General features: G+C 41.1%; 1 protein-coding gene across 5 annotated transcripts in view; it reads left to right on the forward strand.

Moving 5' to 3' along the window:
• LOC135495512 (uncharacterized) overlaps positions 1-4,434 on the forward strand; it is a 47,444-nt gene extending 43,010 nt beyond the window's left edge. For 2 of the 5 annotated variants that reach the window (XM_064784231.1, XM_064784236.1), the window contains 2 exons: positions 3,539-3,843; positions 4,009-4,434. In XM_064784231.1, coding sequence (XP_064640301.1) covers positions 3,539-3,843; positions 4,009-4,321 — 618 coding nt within the window. In that variant the 3' untranslated portion in view covers positions 4,322-4,434. Of the gene's footprint in view, positions 1-114; positions 2,710-3,538; positions 3,844-4,008 lie in introns of those variants that run through there. The other 3 variants (XM_064784232.1, XM_064784233.1, XM_064784234.1) reach the window with 2 other exon arrangements.
• Positions 4,435-23,276: the final 18,842 nt, after the last annotated feature.

Below are 23,276 nucleotides of genomic sequence, written 5' to 3' on the forward strand. Positions count from 1 at the left end.
AAAAGTTGCCAGTGTGTCACATTCCATTAATCAGCAACATCGAGTGCAGGAATCGGACAAAACTGAAAGTGCTTGAATGATCTGCATGTCGTGATTATGATATTTGTATTCCAGATTGCATGGCGTGAAAGGATCAACTGTTCCTTCAAGAACCACACAACAACAAAAGAAAGTGCTGTCCAGGTAGATGTTCATTTAAAACCAACGCAAGGTGCAGTGCCAACAATACCAACACGGGTTAACCAAGCTAACTCGGAGTCCGTAAACATTCATCCTCACACAGCCAGACAGAAAATAAAAAAAACAATTCGTGCTGTACAACATATTCATGGTGAAAATCCCCAAAGTGTGGTTGATGGACTGTGGCTAACTACAGTACGGACATTGACACGAAAGGAATTAGAAAAATATGTTGGTAGAAGTAAAAAGTGTAGAAATCTGAATTTGGGAAGAGTGCCCAAACCACTTGACCGGTTTTCAAAAGAAAATATTGTCAGAAGTGTTAGGAATTTGTACAAGGGTGGACTGATTAGCAGTCGCAAGTATTCCAATATTGTGAAAGAAACCAGTGTTACGTCTAAACCAAAACTTGTGCCATACAAGTCACTAATAGCAGAACTTAAAACGATTCAGTCTCGGCTGGAGGTTACTAGGTTTTCTGATGGCGTTGATGCTTGTTACCGCAATTTTGAAACTGCTCTACTTGAGGTTGGTGCTGTTTATCTCAAGATAGATGAGCACTTGATGTCAATGACAGGTTCAGGGTTGAACTGGTTTAACCGCAATCGTGGTCAGTTTTCAGTTGCCCTTGGTGCTGATGGTGCTCCTTCTGGTAAATATGGTACTAGTACATCCCTACTGTTCTCTTTACTGAATGTTGTTGACAAAGTCGCAAGTTGTGATCACAACTATTTGCTATTTGGCGGTAACGTGAAAGAAGATGACGAGAGCATCATGTCATACCTGAGAAATCTTGTGCCAGAAATACAGAAAATTGAACAGAAGGTTTACAAGATTGGCGATACTGATGTTACTTTCAGTTTAGATCTCATTCCAGGTGATAACAAATGGCTTGCCTCTATTTCGGGTGAACTTTCAAATGCCGCAACATATCCATGTAGTTTTGCAGATGTGCACAAAGATGAGTTAAACAAAGTAGATGGTAGTGTTGGTTCAGAGGGCTATTGGAAGCCATGGGATTATGAAAGACGACTGGGCTTGGCAAAGAAAGTTGAAAAGATGAAAGAAAACAATGCATCCCGACCTATTATTCTGAAAGAAATGGCAAAAATGAAATCCAGGCAAGAATTTGTTCCAGTTCTGGGTGAGTACATTAATAAATGTATGATAGATCCACTCCATATGAAGAACAATATGTGTCAGCAAATGAACGCATTAATTGTCAATGATGTCATTAAGAGAACAGATGATAGCATCCTGAAAGGAGGGCTACAGTCTCCTAAATTTGGCACTTCACCTCTAGGGAAATATTTCCATGCCCTGAAGAATAATCTCAAAGCTGGAAAATTGTACATCCAGATGAAGAGATGGTTTTGCGAAAACAAGGCATCCGATTTTTCAAAGTCCTGTAAGATTAGGTTTACTGGTGAAGGATCGCTCAAGTTCTGCAGGGAATTCTATCATCTCATTGCGGCATGTGATCAGTCCGATGGACAAACCCCTGATTTCCAATCATTCAGGCTGTTGGTCCTTCACCAAATGTGTTTGGTAGGAAGAGATGCAATAGCATCATGTCACAAATGAAGTTCTCAATGTATGACTTGCAGTGCCTCAAGGAAAAGTGTGAAACATACCATAGAATTCACGCAATGTTTCTTGCTCATGTTTCATTAACAACCTGGCATGCTGGCTACATTGTCCCTTATCATGTTGGTCTTGTGTATCTCAAATTTGGCACAGGATTGGGTATAAACACACTCCAAGGTAGAGAGGCAAAGCACAAACAGATTGCCAACTATGGTAAGTTTTCCACTCCTGGGAACAAGTGGGAATGCATATTTCGACATGAGTTCGCACAACTCATATGGCTTCCTGATAACGATGCACTTGAGGAGGAGAAACATATAGAACGGTCTAGGCGAAAAAAAAGTAAACTGCATGTCTATCTTGAAGGATCGTTCAAAGATGATTGCTCTTGTCGACCATCTGATGATGTAGACTCTCTCTGCAAACACTGCAGTCACCCTTGGAAGAATTTGATCGTTGATTCTTGCAACAATGGTAAGATAACACCTGAACTGAAAAGGGTGCTTGAGAAATTCCATGCTAAATTGCACTGAAGTATTGAACTGATGCATCCCTGCATGTACACTCTTGTAGGAAAGTAAAAGGACACCAAATATATCTCAGTATCTCGGAGGGATTTATGTATTTCTATCCTGTATACATGTCACATACTGCTCTGGCATGTTGGTTCAACACTCCTGTGCCAGAATAATGGTTATGAGATTTTCATTTAATTTTTTCACAGGAAGTCTTGATGAGTGATTTCTTGTTAAAAGATTTTTAATGGTAACTCTTCCCTGACCCTGTATTTTGTGGTTTTTACTCCGTGTCCAAAATGGCTGAAAGTGATACTGATGATGATTTTGAATAATGAATGTATTTCACCTCAAATTTGTGAATGATGAACAATGATCAAATGTTTAAATTAATGATGAATATTCGTCCAAATGGTACTAAAGTGTTGATTGTTTTACTCATGCTTTTTTCAATATAAATACATGTTGAAATTCAATTTTTGTGTTGTTCTTAAAATGGTCTTTCCACGCATAGCATCCCATGATGATCATATTATGTCATGACATTTCCAAACACCTTGCAATTCATCAACATTGTACAACAATGTTGCACCTTGTAATGGCATGGAGATGGCCCTCACGCACTAAAGAAACCAGGCCTGGATATGCTATGTTCCCTATTCCACTCTTGTCTGGCCACAATTACAGTAGAACCTCTCTATCAAGGACACCCTTGGGACTGACAAATGATGTCCTTAATAGAAAGGTGCCCTGATTACTAAGGTAAAAAGACGAGAGACAAATCTCAGATATAATTATACGACTTGAAAGTTGTAGGACTCGTAGCTGGAGCCATGGTTGCAATTTCGTGAATGTCTCTGGAAGGGACATTGTGTAAAATTTAATGACCTCAGTCCTTCACTAGAGGTGATAGCAACAAAGTTGTCGACATGGAATTTAGTAAAGGAATTTGAAAAAAGTTGTCTTCCTCTTGTAGTTTCAGGGCAGTAGGAGTCCCAAGACAACATGTTACTGCTGGGACAAGCATGTTTTGATGTGGCAGGAAAGTCCGAAACAAATTTAAAATATTTCACATCCTGCTCTTGTGGCACATTCATCCAAGAGGTTCCATGGACATAGACATCTTTGACCATATCATCATGATGTCTCTTATGAGATTTTTACTGAGTGGCCAATGCAGTTAAAGATTACTAGGGTTTTTAGGCAACATATTCTTCGTGGTGATCGTATCTCAATGCAAGGTTCAATTGTTTCAGGTATCCTGTGGATGTGGCCCTCACTCGCCAGGAGCATTTGAAAGCGAAAGCGATGGTGAACTTCCTTCCCCAGATCCAAACCCATCATCGCCAACTTGGAAATGGAAAGGATCGCCGCCACTGCCATTGAAGGTCCGGAAAAAGACGCGGTGCAGCCCCAGATCGCCAACTCCGCCAGCATCGCCGGCCTCCCGGAAAAATCGTGCAACAATTTCCAAGGAATGCCGAGGAACAGAGACGTCAGTCCGCTGTAAACAGCAAAAAGACATGTCCGGTTTATACACCACGCCGAGATTCTTCGTCAGGTAGGCATATTTATCCGAAAGCTATAGCCATGATTTTGTTATAAGCTGATGTCCATTCACAGATATCTAAGATGTAAAAAAATGCGTTTAAAAGGTATTCCAGAATACATTTATTCATATGGACAGAAGAATTACAGTTAATGATGTACCGGTATATTTTTCCAGTCCATCGAAGACTCCCAAAAGTGCACCGACCAAAGGTGCAATGGCTGTGTCCAGATTAGCTGCAACGAAGTCCACTCCAACGACTCCTCCACGTCAGCAGGCTTCCCTTACGAAACCATCAAGCGAGTTGCTGGATGTTGAAAAACAACGCCTAGAAATAGAACGAGAACGACTTGGAATTGAAAAGAAAAACCATCTTCTTCTACAAGAGATTGTCAACCTCCAGAAGAAACGTCTTGAAGTTGAACTTGCCCGTGATACTGCCCGTGACACTATGAAGCATCAAGACAACGTATTTGACATCTTTAAATAGACTCTAAATCGATGAATCAAACTTTTTGTTGATACAGATTACTGTTTTTCGGTCATGCCGACCTTACCTAATTATTTTTTTCTTAAGGGTTGGCTATAGGCACCGCCATTTTGGCTAGAGCTTGAACTCTTGGAGCAACTAGAACTCATTCAAAATGCAGTTACCGTATTTTCCGGCGTATGACCCGCGGCTTTTTGCCCTCAAACAGGCCCAAAAAGTGGGGGTGCGGGTAATACAAAGGTGCGGGTCTTGCGTGGATTCTGAGAGGGATAAGCCCCAACCCCAAAGAAAAAAAAGGGGACCAAACTGGTTACTTGATAAGGATTTATGTCCATCGTTTTCGCATTGTTTTCAACCAATATTTCCGCCATGATCGCATAGTTTGTGATGTCTCCGCTAGGGAAAATAGTTACGGCCATGCTGGAATTGATCCACTTTGGTTAACAATTAAAAAAAACATGGCGGTTCTAGGATGTCAACATCAATGAATGGCTTACTATTTTTGGAGAATGCGGGTCTTGGAGCAGTGCGGGTCATAATCAGGTGCGGGTCTTGCGTGGCTTTAGGTAATGGTCAAAGGGGGTGCGGGTCATAGGGCAGTGCGGGGGATAATCCGGAAAATACGGTAATACCAATTTCAAGGCTGTTATGCAGTTCCCTGGACAAAAAGGAACTGCATACCATCCTTGAAATTTGCATTCACTTCATTTTGAACAAGATCTAATTGCTCCAAGATTTCACGTTCTAGCCAAAATGGTGGTGTCTATAGCAAACCCTTAAGACGTTAGAAGTCTTCCTGGATTTGTGCGGTCTTTCTTCCTTGACCTTTTCTACCATGTGATTTGGATATAACGAAGACCTTTGTTGCATCCGACAGATTCAAGAACAGGAATAAAATGTTGTATATTTATTTTGAACTCACCTTGTATAGTGTCTTGCTGTTTTCCTAAGTTCAGAAATGTTGCTGGATTAGTGCGGTCCTCCATCTTTGACCATCTCTATCGTCTTCATCACCAAGAAGTTCATCATCGTCTGAGTGTTGGGCATCTTCATTATTCACCGGTTCGTCAGGATGAAGAGGGACGCCACGCTCCTCGCATATGTTGTGTAGCACTGCAGTTGCAACGATTACTTTGCAGCACTTCTCTGGCTTTAGAGTGAGTGCCCCACCTGAAAGTTGCATGAAGTATATATTGTCAGTCTGTGAAATTTGTGACATTCTGAAAAAGACGTGTAGAGTTGGGGTGTGGCCAGGCATGAAGTGGTAAAAAAAGTAAGGAACGATTAGATAAACATTATGAATTTACCACCCTTGTTGGGGTGTGGCCTTGCCTAAAGTGGTAATAACATTGGGAACCATCAACTATGAAGGTATATGAGCTTAATTACCATCCTTGCTCAGGCAAAGCCATCTTGTCTTCCATCTACCAAAAGTTGCCTCAATCCTCTGTCTTGCTCTTTGATGGTGACGGTTGTAACGACGTTCAGAATTCGTCACTGGCCTACGAACGGGAGTCAGCAGCCAAGGGCGCAACGGATAAGCTTTGTCTCCAAGTAAGAATCCATTGTTTACTGCTCCTCTCTGCAGCATCCGGTTTATTCCACAGTTTGCCCAAATAAATGCATCATGGGTACTGCCAGGCCAAGACGAAACTATACTAAAGTCTATTTCCGAAGAGAGTGTGGCGGCAAACCATCCACAAAGGCAGTAGCTATCGCATTGGAATGCAGTATTATGCTTATCACCACATGTGGCCTACTATGCTATCAAGTGGCTAAACCCCATTCTGATTTTACCAGTGAGTCAACCTTGATGATTCAAACAAAATGAAGTAATCTTCAGATCCCAGAAGCCTGTACCGGTCGGTACCATTAATTCATTCCGATTCAATCTAAGTTTACCTACATGTTGCTACACATCCTACATCATTGTAAGCGCTTTGAAAGCTCAAATCATGCTATAAATACTCTGACCGAGACAGGAAATTCCCAGTAAACTGCGAGGTCCGCTGTTTCCAAGCAAAACAATACCCTGTTCTGAATTTTAGAGTAAAATGTTCATATGAATGCCTTATATCCACTTATCATCTACACATAAATGTATCCAAGCAATCAAAATGATATAGAACAGGCCATAGCTACCTGAAACTCCAAGGAGAGGCTGGGGATGCCCCAGATATTTATGGCTGACTTGATAAGTTAAGTGGCTGCTCAGCAGGGGTCTGTTTGATGTAGCCGCCACACTCTCTTCGGAAATAGACTATAGTAAACTTCAAATCGTTGGTGCAAATTCCTTGAACATTGATGGCATAGAAGCGCTTTCGACAAACATATGCCGGCTCGTTGACAGAAGGAGCTTTGATTTGAACTAAGCTGCCGTCTACCACGCCAACCACATTTGGCATCCGGTGCCGGTCTGTGTAAAATCCCTCCTTTATTGCATCCAGAGAAGCGTCATCGAGCGGAAACTTGATAAAATCTCTTGCTCTGCTAGCCAAAGCGTCAGTAACTCGTGTCACGATGCGAGACATAGTTGGCTGGCTAAGATTCACGGTATCGCCATCAACTAACTGAAAGGTCCCTGTAGCATAGCATCGAATTGCGCTGAGCACTTCCGAGGATGCTGGCACTGCATGTGAACGACTCGTGGGATGCGCGACATCCTCATGCAATAAGTCAACAACCTGCATCAGCACCGGCCTTGGCATACTGATATCGTTTGATTAAGTCGACGTCATCATAGACGTCAAAAGGATGCAGACGGTCGCGAAAGACGCGTTCCCGACGTAGGGCCCGCCGATTCTCCTCTTCCAAAGCGAAATACACGGCTGCCATATCTCAAGACGTTGAGTACTCTGAGTAAAGCCCGCCTAGAATAACCATTGAAAAGGTCACGCAATTAAGTAAGACTTAAAACACTTTACGTAAAGTTACGCAGGCTTCGTGAATAGGGCGAAAAGTACTATGAGCGACTCTAGAGAGACATAAGTTAGACTCAGGCGCTAAGTGGCCTTTGTGAATAAGGCCCCAGGTTATTTTCAAAACCTAGACTTTTTACCTCGTCCCGGACTGGCCCAAGCATGGCAGGGGAGAGGTTGGACTTTGCTTACCCGGCGGGTTAGCAACTCGGGTTACGGATTTCCTCAGACCTAGCACGCACGCCCCATTACGCTTACTCTGCATGCGCAGAGAGCGCGTCGATCGCACATGTCAGAGGTCGAATGTCACAATCAATAGTAAGTTTTCTTTCTCACTTTTGTGCCCGGTTTTTAAATGGTTGGCTAGTGACTCGTTACTCAAAACACTCAGCTTCATATCAAGAGAAAGATATCAAGAGAAAGATCGTTGCGTTTCTACTACATGTATGTTGATTTCAGTGCGCTGATGATACTGCATGTAGGCCCTATGCACAGCTCTGACCAGCTCAGTGAGCCGACAGTGACCTAGTGACAGCATCGCAATCGGATTCGGAGATAATAAGAATGTGTAGATGCATGCGAGATGCATGCGTAGGCCTGCATCAGCATACTACAAATGTACTAGGCCTAGACTATATAGGCTTACAGGCAATGACATGGCAAGACATGATGGATAACAGTTAATGATGCATCGATGGATAAAGTGACAGCTCAAGATATGCACTGATCTGATGCTGTGACCAGATCACCAGGTGACTGAGCTGTACCCTCACCGAAAGGCAGTGCACTGAAAATGACTGCATCACACTGCTTTTGACTGAAACCCCCACTGCATATGACTGTCTTAGGCATATCATTTTTTCTTAATGTTTTAAAACCACTGATTTTGACTGAAAGACCACTGCAAAGCACTGCCACCTGCATATCATTATGAACGACGTATTTCAAAAACACTGCCTATGACTGAAAGACCACTGATTTCCACTTCTCCAACTCTGATCGAAACCCGTGGCATTTTCAACATGACTGAAAACCACTGCTTTATGACTGGTGAGATTAAGACTTGATGGCAGTGTAAAGCAGTGGTAATTGCAGTCAAATTCAGTGTTAAATATCACCCATAATGCAACCTGAGACAGGAAGCTAGTAAGTTTGAATTTGATAGTCAAACATTCAAGAAATCATGGTAGCTCTTCATATTTCTCGATATTTACCCGAATTTCAATATGAGAAGAGGGGAGTTTTAGTCAGTTTGAATTGGAACACATAAGGAGCCAAAGGAATGCAAAAAGGGTAATCTAGACAGACACTGAAGTTGTATTTTCAGCAAATTAAGAAGGCTGTACCCTCACCGAAACGCAGTGTGATATCAGTCAGGGTTCAGTCAGGTTGCAGTGTTACCTCACATTTTTATGGCAGTGTTGAAATCAGTGAAAAGCAGTCATAGGCAGTGTTTTTCAGTCACGCAATACCAAAGCATACAGTTATACAGCAATCAAAAATAGAGGTTAGGGAGTCATAAGCAGTGGTAAGACAGTCAAAATCAGTGGTAAGGCAGTCAAAAGCAGTGCTCATTTAAATATTTAGGATGACTGATTTCCACTGCTTTTGACACTGAAAATGACTCCCCACTATGCATCATGCACAGGGCTGGCAGTGGGGTTCAGTGTTAATTTAAATATTTCGCAGCACACTGAATCCACACTGAAACACCACTGATTTTGACTGCCATTTCCAAAACCTCTTGGAGGGAGCAGTCATTTTCAGTGTTAATATGAATAATTTATTTAATGGCATGCAGGCATGGATGCCGAGAGAGGTTTGGGGGACGTGACCCCCCTGTGCTGATGACAACCAAAGAAATTGTTCGAAAAAGCAAAAACTTCTAGCGAACTGTTACTTTTGCTGTCCTATTTTAGACGGTGTGTTTGCGTCCAATATGGCAGTGATGACGTCATCTGCACAAATAGAGGACATCGCCATTGCATGATGACGTGACACAGTAAAAAGATGACAAATTCACGTCCTTGACCTACATCATTGCAAACTTTGTCATAATGACAGTGGTCAGATGGGTTACTAGACAATTGAAACGACACATGGCACATAGCTACTGTCAGTGATGTCAGGGATTGAAGCTAGATCAAATTGACGTCCAAGTAACTGCACGCGGCCTGTAGAATAATGATCTACTGATTGATGTGTATTGAGCTCCCATGCAGATAATTTGCAGTGTATGCATACATTACAATTAACATCTATAGGGCCTACAGTAGATGCATGAAGATACATGCAGATATCTTGCAGTGTATGCATGCATTACAACACCTTTTTTAAAAAAATTATGCGCACGGTGTATTAACATAAGGGAGTGGTTTTCTAAAATCACAAGCCTTCTTTAGTGTTGGGCAAAGCCTCCAAGTTGAATCCAAGATGGCCGCCGACTGGGTGGTGGACGCTGGTATATTTTAGACAATAACTTGCTCATTTTACACACAAATGTCATGAAATCCTCAAGAAACACGGAAAATGTCCTGCTTATTTCGTTTGTTGACATTAGATTTTATTTTGATGACTTTCAACTTGATTTTAAACCTGGTGGACACTGCTGGACGCTGGTGGACGCTGTTTAGGATGACCCAAAAATACAGTGATGATCATAATGAGCATGTCCTCCTAGGTTGAAAGTCAGTAATAGGGCCTATACTAAAAAATTCTTGTACAGTGTTATAATTTGTTATCTCTTTTTTGCAGTGTCCGACAGTTCTGACCTGGATGATTTTCAATCACATCTGAACAAGGCTATTGCAAGTGTTGGCGTAATACGCCACAGTTTCAACCCAAAGATGAAATGGCCAGGGCCATTGTGCTCACCTGTCGATATGAAAGGGAGAGTTTGAGGAAGAAGTTGTCATTGTTAGGGGTTGATCATGCAATAGTTGTGGGATGGTGTGGTTTGTCTTGAAAAAGTGGAGTTGGTCAGATTGTTTTCCGCATGCACATGGTACTAACGTTGGAATAGCTGAATGGGGGAAATTTGTGGGAGAAGCTGAGAGATGTTTTCTGGCGAATTAAAACAGGTTTACATGTGTCTTAGATATTCAGTGACTATTGAAAATGAACAGTGCATTTACATTTTGTAAAATCTGCTGTCATTGGCTGAAATTTGAGATGAATGGGATGTACCTGTGGAATTGTGCGTGATTACGCTATTTTGAAAAGAGTATTAACCTCGCCTTGTGATTGGAGAGAAATGTTGAAAAATATGATACAAGGACAATGAGGGACTGGCGTGAGTAATCTGCCACGTGGCGATGCAATTGATCATATCAAAACTTTCCATTTCCAATGCATTATCACATTATTTCTGAGCCCAGAAATGACTGCTTATTTTCGACTGATTTCGGCGACGTTTGCATGTTCCTGCTTTAAATCTACTGAGCTATCAATTTTGTAAGATAATTTTGCGGAAAATATGCGCGATGCCAGTTATTGGGCACGTTTTGTGTTGTTCAAATCTTGTGCAAAAATGTATGCAATGGTTTCGCGCGATTGACCTCATGCGACGTCAACAGACCAGAAAATGATGTCATGACGTCAGAAGGTACGATTGATTGTGGCGCCGCCGTTGGCATTTATCGTTATCACCAGTTCCTTATTGAAGCAAGGAATGCACAGTATAGAATATGATGTACTAAGTAACTAGGTAGCAGTTTGTATTCATTTTTGAGAGAATAAAAGGTACACATTCATGATGAAAGGATGTGGTGCTGTGATTTTCTGAAGAACAGGTGGCAATTGTACTGGAAGGTCTGGGTCTGTTCAAGGTAAGCTTGGTCGTTGGTGCTGAGCACTTGTTGTGTTGAAGATCAGGATGAATGTGGTTATGACAGGGAAAATGGACTGTGAGACGATTGACTTTATTGTGGAGGGGTATTAGTCCAATTTGGAGTGGTATGGTGAGAGTTGGGGTTTGGTCAGTGTATGACTACAAATATGACAGGGCACTATAGATTATTTTATGATCAGACCAATAATTATCTAATACACCAACAAAGTCAATGTTGTTTGATGGGATGTCATTGCTGAAGACTAGATCTAGTTTGGAATTGTAATCAGTGGTGTTGTTGGTCATGTATTGTCGTAGATTGTATGCTTGGAACATGTATGTTTCTAACTTAGCATTGTAGTTTTTAGTTCCACTAATGGATTTCATATTGAAATCTCCTATTACAATGTATTGTTCATTTGGTTCATAGGAAAATAGACATTCTTGTAATTTATAGACAAGATTTTGGAAAGTGCAATTTGGTGATGCATATATTGCGATGACATGAAGTACTGTATGGTGACGAGGGGGCTGTATGCAGAGTGATATGGATTCAAAGTCAAAAGTGCTGATGGATTTTTTTTCCAATATTTTGATATCAGTTTTGACATACATAATCAAGCCATGTGGGGGTCTTTGCATACTATTGGCTATTGTTTGGTCATTGCGTATTAGCTGGAAGTTAGGGATAGAATAATGAGTGTCAGGATCAGAGGGTTTGAGCTTTGATTCTGCGAGTGCAACAATAGATGCAGCATTGTTGTTTGGGTCTAGTCTTAGATCATCGAAATTTGCACGGACTGATCTTGTATTGTGGTAGACATATTTGACTTGATTGTCATTCCCCAAAGCTGGTCCCATCATCAAATAATACAAATTGCCCTGTCCTATCAACCTAACAGAGCATGAGTTAATGTTTTGAGAATTTGATTGATTAGTGAAGACCATGTCTAACTCTGTATGTGTACATTCTTTTTTGGATAATGGTGGTTGTGTTTTAGTAGTTTGTTCTATGATGAATTGTTTGAAATTAAATGTCTGTGACATGAAAGTTTCTATGTCTTCTGTGTATTTGTTGTGCATTATCATCTTTAGGCGTTTGTCATCTTTGTCTGGGTTGTGAACAAGAATGGGGTTGTCAATGTTACTGAAATTACCAATGAGGAAGAAGTTGGCCATTTGTCTGTATGGCAAAAGGCATGTATGTAATTCGTTGGTGAGTGTTGGCCATGAGCAATTTTGGTAAACATTAATGATAAGGACATGAAATGTTTGTGAACAGTGTGGCGGGCAGAACGACACCATCATTATCTCAAAGTGGTCAGTTCGATCAGATCGTTTTTCGAAAATAGTGAAATCATCTTTTATGTATAACATAAGTCCATGTGGGGGTCTTATGTGGTTGTCTGTTGTTGGCTGATCATTTCGCAGCAGTTGAAAATTGGGGAAACTGTATGCGTTGGAAGGATCTTTTATTGTTAGCTGAGAAGTTCTTGCATTGCTTTGTTTTAAGGGAAATTGTGTTCTCAAGACTGTATGATGTTTTCCCCATGGAAATTGGCGTTTTACAGCAAATATAGGTGTCCAAGATGGTTGGATTTCTGTTGAATATAGTGCTCGATTAGATGTCCGTCGCTTTTGTCCAATGTTTGTTTCTTCGAATTATACCCAAATTATGGATGGATTTTGTAGGTTATCATAATATTGTATTAGCTTGACAATACAAGACGTACCATTGACTAGACCATCATCTATATCTGTGTTTATTGTAGTGGAGTATGTGAGAGAGATGGCAATATTTAGAGTTCTCTGAAGATTTGCGGAATCATTGTACATGTCGACTGTTTGTGGACTGTTTGATATGATTCGCTTCTGTTTTTCAGGGCAATCGGTTATAATGACATCATGTGCGTGTATGATGGCTTTTGTAGTGGTTGCTTCTTGGAACATTTTGTTGTTATGTTCATTTACTAATTTATTGGTCAAGAAAATATGGGGTACATTGTTTGGGTAATTTGAATCATTCACTGAAATTGAACGAGTTTTTAGAACTGACATATCATCATTTGTTTGTTGTCCTGTTCGTAGTCTATTAAGGATGCTGGCAAATTGATCATGTCCTTGCTGTCTCATCATTTCATTAAGTTCATATACAGTAAAGTTGTCTCGCCACAAATGATTTTGCAAGAATGCATTTGGTGCATTTGCATTTTCAAATAAATAATTGTCGAAACATGGTTGGAGCTGATACATATCTCCTATGGCGATCACATGAACCCCTCCAAATGGTTTTTGAACACCTAATATTTCTTGTAATCTCTGGTGGATGAAGAGAAACATATCACAGCCAACCATAGAGATTTTGTCAATGATGAGAACTTTCAAATGTCGGTACTTTGTGCGAAGTGTATTACGTTTCTCAGTTGTGAGGGGTTTGTATTCCGTTCGGTAATTCTTTTTGTATGGGACAGCAAATGCAGAGTGTACTGTTGAACCTTGGACAATGTATGCTGCAAATCCACTGGGTGCTACAATTTGTATTCTGACATCTTCTGGATTTTGCCCTTCTTCAGAACATACATGTCTCAGTAGAAATTGATACAAGGCTTTTACTACTTGAGATTTTCCTACTCCAGCTCCTCCTGTAATGAACATGTTGAGTTGTTCATGAGTTGTTTTCATTGTTTGTGTTTGTATTGTTCATTGGGCAATCTTTTGTCAATGAGTTCAACTTGTTGATCTGTAGGCCTTACAGTTATCCCTAGGTCTTGAGCAATGTCATATTTCTTTTGAGAGTCAGAACGATCAGGATCAAAAAATAAACATTCAGTACTTTGAATAGTGTTATCAACTTCATCCTGTTCAATGAGAGTTCCATTTTCAGCTTCGGCAATAGCTTCTTGCAGTTCTTCATTGAATTGTTCGTATTGTCTTCTTTTTACTTCGATATTTGTAACTGTTTTCAGATACTTGTAGTGTTGCTCATGGGTTTCGAATTGTCCGAGAAGGTTATTTTCAGATCTTATCCATGGGTTCATTCTCTGTAGTATGCTTCAGAATCATGGTCTTTGTTGAAATTGACATATCTGATAACTTGTGGATTTGCTCTCTTTGTGATTTCAATTTCACTCTTTGTGATATAGAATAGTTGTACTGTGAAATCGTGGTCATCATCATTATTATCTTGATTATTCATTGGACTTGGATCATGGTCAGTGTCAGATGATGGGTCATCTTCTAAATTGTCTTGAAATGGTTGTGGAATGTTTTCTGATTTTGGGTATTTAATGGTAAAGCAGGAAACATAATCAGCCAGGCAGTATTGTTTGAGGCAAACTGGTCTGTAGGCATAGTAAGATATCATACTTTGTGTTTGTATATTTGTTGATGAGGGTGGGAGTTTTTCCAATCTTGTCTGGTCTTTCAATATGAAAGGGCATTCTTCAGGCGTGTTTGTGTTTATGAAAACAACATCTCTTGAACACCGTGTTAGTGGTGTTTGTAGAACAAGATAAGCTGCTTCTTGTGCTCCTGTTTCAACAGCATTCAGGAATTTATTTCCCATGTGACGCACTGCTTGTTGCAATTCCATTTTGTCAGTTTTTGCTTCTTTAGCTGCAGTATCAAGAAGATTAGACATCCCTTTTTGAGACTTACATGTATAGGCAATGATGTAGACAGCTACAGCATATCCATCAAGAATAAATTGAATGTCATGGTTAGCTTGCCAAGCGCTTAGTAAATGTTTCATGTATGGGTTGATACGAATTTCAAACGGTTCTCTTTTAAGGAATATTTTTGGGGATTTCAATGACGACTGAATACTCTTGATATATTCATCTTCTGACATGTCTAGTTCTTGAAGAAAGTCATCAAATGTCCAAACAATGTCTTTGCCATCTCCCATTGATTTAAAGTTTTTTGTATTTTTGTGAAATTTTCCTTGTATGTTTTCAACAGTTGTTCATTGGTATCTGGATCTAGTGGTTCCAAAACTCTTGTTTTTTTCATTGGTGGCATTGGGAAACCAAATCTGCATATTGGGCATTTACCTTTTCTGCATGTCCTTGAATGTTTGTGATATTGCAGGGCGAGGAATGGCATATCAGATTCATTTACATTTGCAGACACACTGATTATGGAGTCAATGAATTGAACAACTTCTTCTTCGGAAGAGGATGCATACTTGGGAGCATCTTTTATCCAAAGGGCCATATGTGTGAGCCGGTAGATTGACTAGGAAATCAGGGGGGACCCAAAAATTTGAGGCGCAGTACATTTGAATTTCGCGGTTTGAAACTTTATAGTTTTGCGGGAGTTGTCGAGGTGATGCGTGGTTGCTAAGCGGGGCGCAAAGCATCCTGGGATCGCGTACCTTGGACACAGTGCTTTCGCCATTTTGGGAATAAATTTCCAAGTCTATTCAAGTTTGAACTCCGGTTTAATTCCTTCATATTCCCTCGTATATTTCAGGTTAGTATCTCGAGAGCTGTACCAAAAGGACCATTAATATGTGTAGAAAGGTCTGGTGGTCGATTTGGCGGCCGGCACAAGGTTTTAGATGAGTTCTTGTCATTTTAGTTGCACGGTATTTTCGCCAGCATCAGCGGCAGGTCGAGTTCCTGGGCTGATGGCTTGGCCGGTGTAAAAGTGATGATATTACGGAATCGTGCCCGAATTTGCACTAAAGTTTGTCATGATGAGTAAGAATATCAAGTGATTTTGAGATGCCTAGAGTTTGGCACAAATTCTGCCAGTTTCGAGCAGTTTGAGGTATATTTTGTATATATTATAGTTCGCGTCATTATCGACCGGTGGCGACACCTCCGGGTGAGACATTTCTTCAAGTTAGCTGTTCTTTGCCAAATAGGCATTAAAATGTGAAACAGACATTTGAGAGATGCTACAGGTGTGCATTTATCGTGTGTCAGTTACTGGGCTGCTGTACTGTGTAGAGTGAGATGTATAGAGACAATAGTTCATTCTGAGAATTGGTGTGATTGTGACAAGACAGTTTTCTCTCTGCCAGAGTGTGGTTGTGACATCAATGGTGTATATTGGGTATGGACTTGAGGACATACATGTACACCATTCCTGTCTGGGTTCAGCAGTACTTTGATCTGCAAATTAGTGTATTTCGGTCACACTGGTGGTGCTGAAATCTGATGGTTATTGGATGATTATGACCATGTGATTTCAGACCGCTGCTCCAGGATGCATAGTTATGATAAACCAAGTTAGTGGACTCGATGTAGGTGAAAGATTTCTGATATGTGTGTGCATAGACATTTTGTGTAGAAATCTCGGGATCAGTTAACCCTGTTCTCTATGGTTGCCAAAATGATTATTGTAATAGTTGTCATGCCACTCTATTATGTAATCGTTACAGGGCTTTCGCCATTTTGGGAATAAATTTCCAAGTCTGTTCAAGTTTGAACTCCGGTTTATTTCCTTCATTCCCTCGTATATTTCAGGCCGACCCTATAGCCCGGATAACATATGCACATGAGGACTGCCTCTTTGTTGAAATTCAACTCTGTAGAAACTATCAATGCACATGAGGACTGCCTCTTTGTTGAAATTCAACTCTGTAGAAACTATCAGTGATTACACCCAATGGATTATATCCCAGCTAGCAAAATTTTTGGGAACCACATGGGTTTTACCTGGGCAAGCAGGGTCCCATCTGGCCCACATGTAACCCATGTGGGACCAAGATGGTTTATCTCACATGGGATTTCACCATGTGGGGCCCATATGGGTTTTGAGTTATGGGCCCCATGTGGGTTTGCGATGGTTGATATGGGGATCAATTGAGAATTGCAAGCGCAATGTATCCCATATGAACCCCATATCAATCCCACATCCGAGAATTTCCAATTATATGTTTTAACAAGAGGCCCAAGGGCCTGGCGCTCAGCTGGATGACCTAATAACATAGGACTGAGGGTATAAAGTTGTAAATATCGGCTTTATACTACTGTTTGAAGGTCAAGAGAACACGTTATACCACTAAAATTTCCAATGCAGAGCTGCCAGCTGGATGAAATATGATTGAACTAATCAGCCATGGTATGTAAATATTACAGGAGGCAACGGAAGATATCCCTAGTTCAGTATAGCTTTACAGAAAAAAATGGGAGTAACATTATTGTGTTGCTTAAAACGTCTACTTTTTACTCATGTAAGAATCGTAGTACTAATAATAACTTCAACTTATTTTCCAGTTATGATAACACAACACGCATCTTCATGATCATGATCTTTCTCAAACTAACTGAATGACCTATTAGTAATCGCCTTGGACGCACAACCTAACCACATATCAATCCGCCCCGACGATCGACACATCCATTCGATTCGATAACCGGGTAACCCTCGATAAAGTTTGATAAATAAACTAGAACTGAGATTTCACAGGAGCACCTGTGAATTCATGACTCCAGGGTTGTTTTGAGGGCGATATTGTAAGAGTTGGTCTTGAGTATGGGGACGTGAAGGTCCGTGTGAGGCACCTGGGGAGAGAAGACTAGTTGAACGATGGGATCATGGAGGTATAAATAATTATTTATACCTCCATGATGGGATCTGACACGGACACTACTACATTACAAATGAAACGGCCAGGGGCCATTGTGCTCACCGTAAGTATTTTTAGTAGACAGTTACAGAAAGTGCTACAGTATGTAGGCCTCTCATAATTTATACATGCATCTGTGACCAGTTCAGAGCCGGCCCTGGCCAAGTGGTGAATCCGAGACTTGTGGTTCCAAGCTTGTAGAGTCTAGGTGAAAATGATAGTGAAGAAATGTGCCACTCCATGACAATGGTGAATATATTTTTAACTTTGACCTCAGTGACCCTGACAGGTAGGTCAAATAACAAACTAGGGTGATATGTGATGTAGACACATCCACCCGACCATAACAATTCCATCACTCGTTACACTACAGCAATCGGCAAAAAACGATTTCCAAGATGGCCGCCTAATTAAATCTATGGCACCAAATAAATCAAAAATTGAAGAAAATGTAAGATAGAACTCAGAAAAGAAAAAAGGAAAAGATGAAAAATAAAAATATTTTCGGCTGTCCTTGACCGGGGTTTGAACTCACGACCTTTGGATTGCCACAATACGAGGAATGAAATGGCCAGGGCCATTGTGCTCACCTCATGTGGAGGAAAGATGGATAAAGAGCATGGTATTGTGTCATGTAGTGTTAGGTTTGATGTAGGTCCAAGCAATTACAATTTCCCCAAAATGGCCAATTTACAGTACATTCGACCTCTGTGACCTTGAAAAGTAGGTCAAATCAAAGAAGACCCGGGTGACACATTGAATGGTTGTTAGAATTAGATGTACCTATGATATAAAATTGGTGCCAATCGGGCAAGTCATTACTAGGTATAATGGCATTTTGACGAATTTAGGATTTGGCCCCCTCCCTGGAGGCCAAACGGCAAATCAGATCGCACCAAACTTCGGTACCTGAGATCACCTGACCAAAGGGTACATGTGTACTTAATTTGTGATCAATAGTCATTGCAGTTAAGAAACGTGCCATAGTTACGGCCTGACGGCGAATTTATGCCATTTGACCTCTGTGACCTTGACAAGAAGGTCAAATTAAAAACCTGTGTGACATATACTGTATGGTGGTTAGATGTACCCATGATATCAAATTGGTGGCAATCGGGCAAGAAGTTAAGGAATAATCACATTTTTAAGGTTTTTGGATTTTGCCCCCTGGTGGTCAAGTGGTGAATCATATTGGACCAAACTTTGGTCCCTGAGATCACCTGACTAAGGGGTAAATGTGTACCAAATTTGGTATCAATAGTCATTGCAGTTTAGAAACGTGCCATCGTTACATCCTAATGGCCAATTTACACCATTTGACCACTGTGACCTTGAAAAGGAGGTCAAATCAAAAACCCGGAGGATATATGATGCACCTTTGCTAGAAGTACCTACCATATTTTTTTCAAAATTTCCCGACTACTATTAAGGGAGATATTGCATATTTTCACTTTTAACGTTTGGCCCCCTGGTGGCCAAACCATGAAACGAATCGGATTGAAACTTAGTCTCCAAGGTGTCATTACATAAGGGTACATGTGTACCAAGTTTCAACTCAATAGCTCTAACAGTTATGAAACGTGCCCTGCTAACGGACGACGGACGACGACGGACGACGACGACGACGACGACGACGACGACGACGACGACGACGACGGACGACGGACGCCACGGTATGGGATAAGCTCACCTCTGCTAAGAGGTGAGCTAAAAACCCACAAAACATGCAATTTCGGCCATATTTGAATTCCGATCTGGCTGAAACATGGCATACAAATAGTGGCTTCTTAGATGCATCATTACACAAAATTAAAACTCTTTACATTGAACAACGACAAAACGTACCAAGAACGGTAAAGTTTTCAACTTTGACCTCTGTGAACTTGAACGGTGGGTCAAATCAAAAACCCGTAAGATATGTGATGTATCCTTGCTAGGAGTACCTACCATGAAACTTTTATCAAAAACAAATCAGTAATAAGCGAGAAATCACACTTTTTGAGTTTTGAGTTTGGGCCCCCTGGTGGCCAAGTCAATAATCAGACCGAACCAAAATTCAGTGTAAAAGGTCAACTGACCTAGGGGGTCATTTGTTCAAAGTTTCAAGTTCATAACTGTTGCGGTTGAGAAACGTGCCATAGTTACACTCAAACGGCAAATTTACGCCATTTGACCTCTGCGACCTTAAAAAGTACGTCAAATCCGAAAAATCGTGCAACATCTGAGGTAAACTTGCTAGGGGTCCCTGCCATAAAAATTTCATCAAAAACAATTTGCTAATAAGCAGGCTATTCACTTCTTACTTTTTCTGTTTTGGCCCCCTGGTGGCAAAGTCAAGAATCAGATCAGGCTGAAATTCAGCACCAGAGGTTATCTGATATAGGGGGTTATATGTACCAAGCTTCAAGCTCATAGCTTTGGTGGTTGAGAAACGTGCCATAGTTACACTCAAACGGCCAATTCACGCCATTTGACCTCTGCGACCTTAAAAAGTACGTCAAATCCGAAAAATCGTGCAACATCTGAGGTAACCTTGCTAGGGGTCCCTGCCATAAAAATTTCATCAAAAACAATTCGCTAATAAGCAGGCTATTGCACTTCTTACTTTTTCTGTTTTGGCCCCCTGGTGGCAAAGTCAAGAATCAGATCAGGCTGAAATTCAGCACCAGAGGTTATCTGATATAGGGGGTTATATGTACCAAGTTTCAAGCTCATAGCTTTGGTGGTTGAGAAACGTGCCATAGTTACACTCAAACGGCCAATTCACGCCATTTGACCTCTGCGACCTTGAAAAGTAGATCAAATTAAAAACCCGTAAGATATATGATGTATCCTTGCTATGAGTACCTACCACAAAAGTTTTATCAAAACAAGTCACTAATAAGCGAGATATCACACTTTTTAGATATCCACATTTGGCCCCCTGGTGGCCAAGTAGAGAATCAGATCAGACAGAAATTTAGTGTCACGGATCATCTGACCTAGGGGGTCATGTGTACAAAGTTTTAAGTTCATAGGCCTAGCGGTTAAAAAACGTGCCACTGTTTTTGAACTAGGATACGACGGACAACGACGACGACGGACGACGGACACTGCAGTATTGCATAGACTCCCCTACGGTGAGCCAAAAAGTGAAAACAGATCATATCATATTCCTTGGGATAAATTAAAATAGGAGTGCGGGAACAAGGTTTTTTAGCAGGAGGAAAGCGAGAACATTTTGCGCCGTCGTATTCCGATTTGGCTGGTTAGTGGTGAAATCTGCTTTTAATTTTGCAAATTAACATATTCGTTTTTCTGGTTCTAACGTTGTCTGAATTAAAGATGCTTTCAAAATGCTTGACTGGTCTGGCAAGAGGCATTGCCAGGAAAACGTGACGTCATTTTGGCCATTCTTCTTACCGCACGCCCTCTCTCTCCGTAAAAGTTCCTGACATGGTGTGAAGTGGGAGGGCGCACAATGGGAACCACACTGCCGCGATGTTAATAGTTTCTATTTATAGAATTCAGCGGCAGAGATTTTAGGCACGGAAAAAGTGGATTAACTCGGCTAATCTCAATGGATTTTACCCAGGAATGTTTTCAAGGCGAGAGAAACATCTGATTTAAGTACTGCGCTTATTAGATTTCATGTTCAGGCCGAAGATTGGCCTAAAACGTGGACGAAAAGAGTGCATTATCGAGTGTTGGAGAGGTCACGTGATTGGACGAGAAACTTTTAACTGTCAACATCAATGGCTATAATATACTCCTACAGAATAGTAGAACTAATAGAACTAATTTCCGAAGTTTCCAATAGTTTGAACACAAATCAAAACATCGCCCATCAGCTGGACTCAGATCTGCATAAATTACGATAAATAATGAAGTCGTCGCTTCAATTTCGCAAAGAAAGTTGACTCCATTCGAAGGTTGTTTTGACCAAATTCTGTTGAACTCATCGTTGTGAGGGCATTTGAACACATTCTCGTTGATCTTTTCTATAAACGTGTAAAGTTTCGTACCAAAATACGTTTCCGTAAAGGCTTAAAAAGAAAATTTGTCACTTACAAAATCATCGCTCCGGTAGAAATAAAAAGGTCGCCGCCATTTTCTTGATATATGGAACTCCAGATAGGCGAGACGAAATGGATGCTAATGGCCAACTATAGGCCACCGTCCAGTCATCCTAAACCTTTCGTCGAAAAGACCACAAAAGTCTTCGATGCAGCATTCAGCAATTTCAGTAACGTCATGCTCATCGGTGACCTAAACTTCGACATGTTGTGCATGGTGAAAAGTGCTCCTTTGATCGAATTGTGTGATATTTTCGATCTGAAAAATCTGATTAAGGAAGCAACATGCTTCACTAAAAACAATGATCCATCGTCTGTCGATGTGATCCTCACAAATCGCCCGAGAACTTTCAACAGAACGCTCGTGTGTGACACAGGACTGAGTGATGTGCACCGCTTAGTTGCCTGTGTCATGAAAAATACTCTGAAACCAAAGCCGAAGGGTAAAATCCTGTACCGCAGTTATAAAGGCCTTGACGAGGCAGAGCTGATCCGTGATATCGAGAATGCACCCCTGCATGTCGCCGAGCTTTTCGACGACATCGACGACACCTGTTGGATGCAAGAAAAGTTGCTAACCGATATCATAGATGAACACGCCCCTGTCAAGGAATGAAAACAGAGGCCGACAAAGGCACCCTATATGAACGGGGAACTACGTCGTGAAATAAACTATAAGAAAAGACTCAGACGAAAGTTCGAAAATTCCAGAACGAAACAAAACTGGAACACGTTTAGAACTCAGCGTAATAAAGTGACATCCATGAAAAGACAAGCCATCCGAGACTACTTCTTCAAAAGGTGTGCTGGTGGGCCACAGTCCAAGGACTTCTGGCCCACCATCAAGCCTTTTCTCAGCAGGGGCTCAGGGGGTGGTCAGGACATCTGTTTATTGGAGAATGGCAGTGTTGTATCCAATCAAATCGCCGTCTGTGATATTTTCAATGACCATTTCTCTAAAGTGGCAAAGGACATCGGTAAGGACCTCAGTGATAACGAAGTCAAAGGTCACGCTAGCGTCCAAAAAATCAAACAGAATGTGCCAAATACTCAACCATTCACTTTCAAACCTGTCTCCATTGAGCAGGTGGACAAATACATATCCCGTATCAGCAACCAAAAGGCGACTGGACTGGACAATATTTCCGCAAAGATGCTAAAGATAATCAAACCGGCCTTTTCGGCTCACTTAACGAAGACAATAAATAGAATGCTCACTGAAAGCAGTTTCCCAAGTGAAATGAAAAGCGCCAGGGTCACTCCTATTTTTAAGAAAGAGGACCCTCTTCAAAAGAAATACTACCGTCCTGTGAGTGTATTACCAATCCGGTCGAAGGTCTTTGAGTGGGCCATGGTCGACCAGCTGAATGATCACTTTCGGAGCCTTTTCCATCCTTCTTTATCAGCATACCGTAAGGGCTACAGTTGCCAATCTGCTCTTCTGGCCCTGACGGAGGATTGGCCAAAGTTCCCCTCTCCCAATGTCCAAAGGTGTACCTCAGGGATCCATAGCAGGCCCCATCTTATTCAACATTTTTATAAATGATATTTTCTATTTTATCAATGATAGCAA

This window comes from Lineus longissimus, chromosome 11, assembly GCF_910592395.1.
Source record: "Lineus longissimus chromosome 11, tnLinLong1.2, whole genome shotgun sequence".
Taxonomy (NCBI): domain Eukaryota; kingdom Metazoa; phylum Nemertea; class Pilidiophora; order Heteronemertea; family Lineidae; genus Lineus; species Lineus longissimus.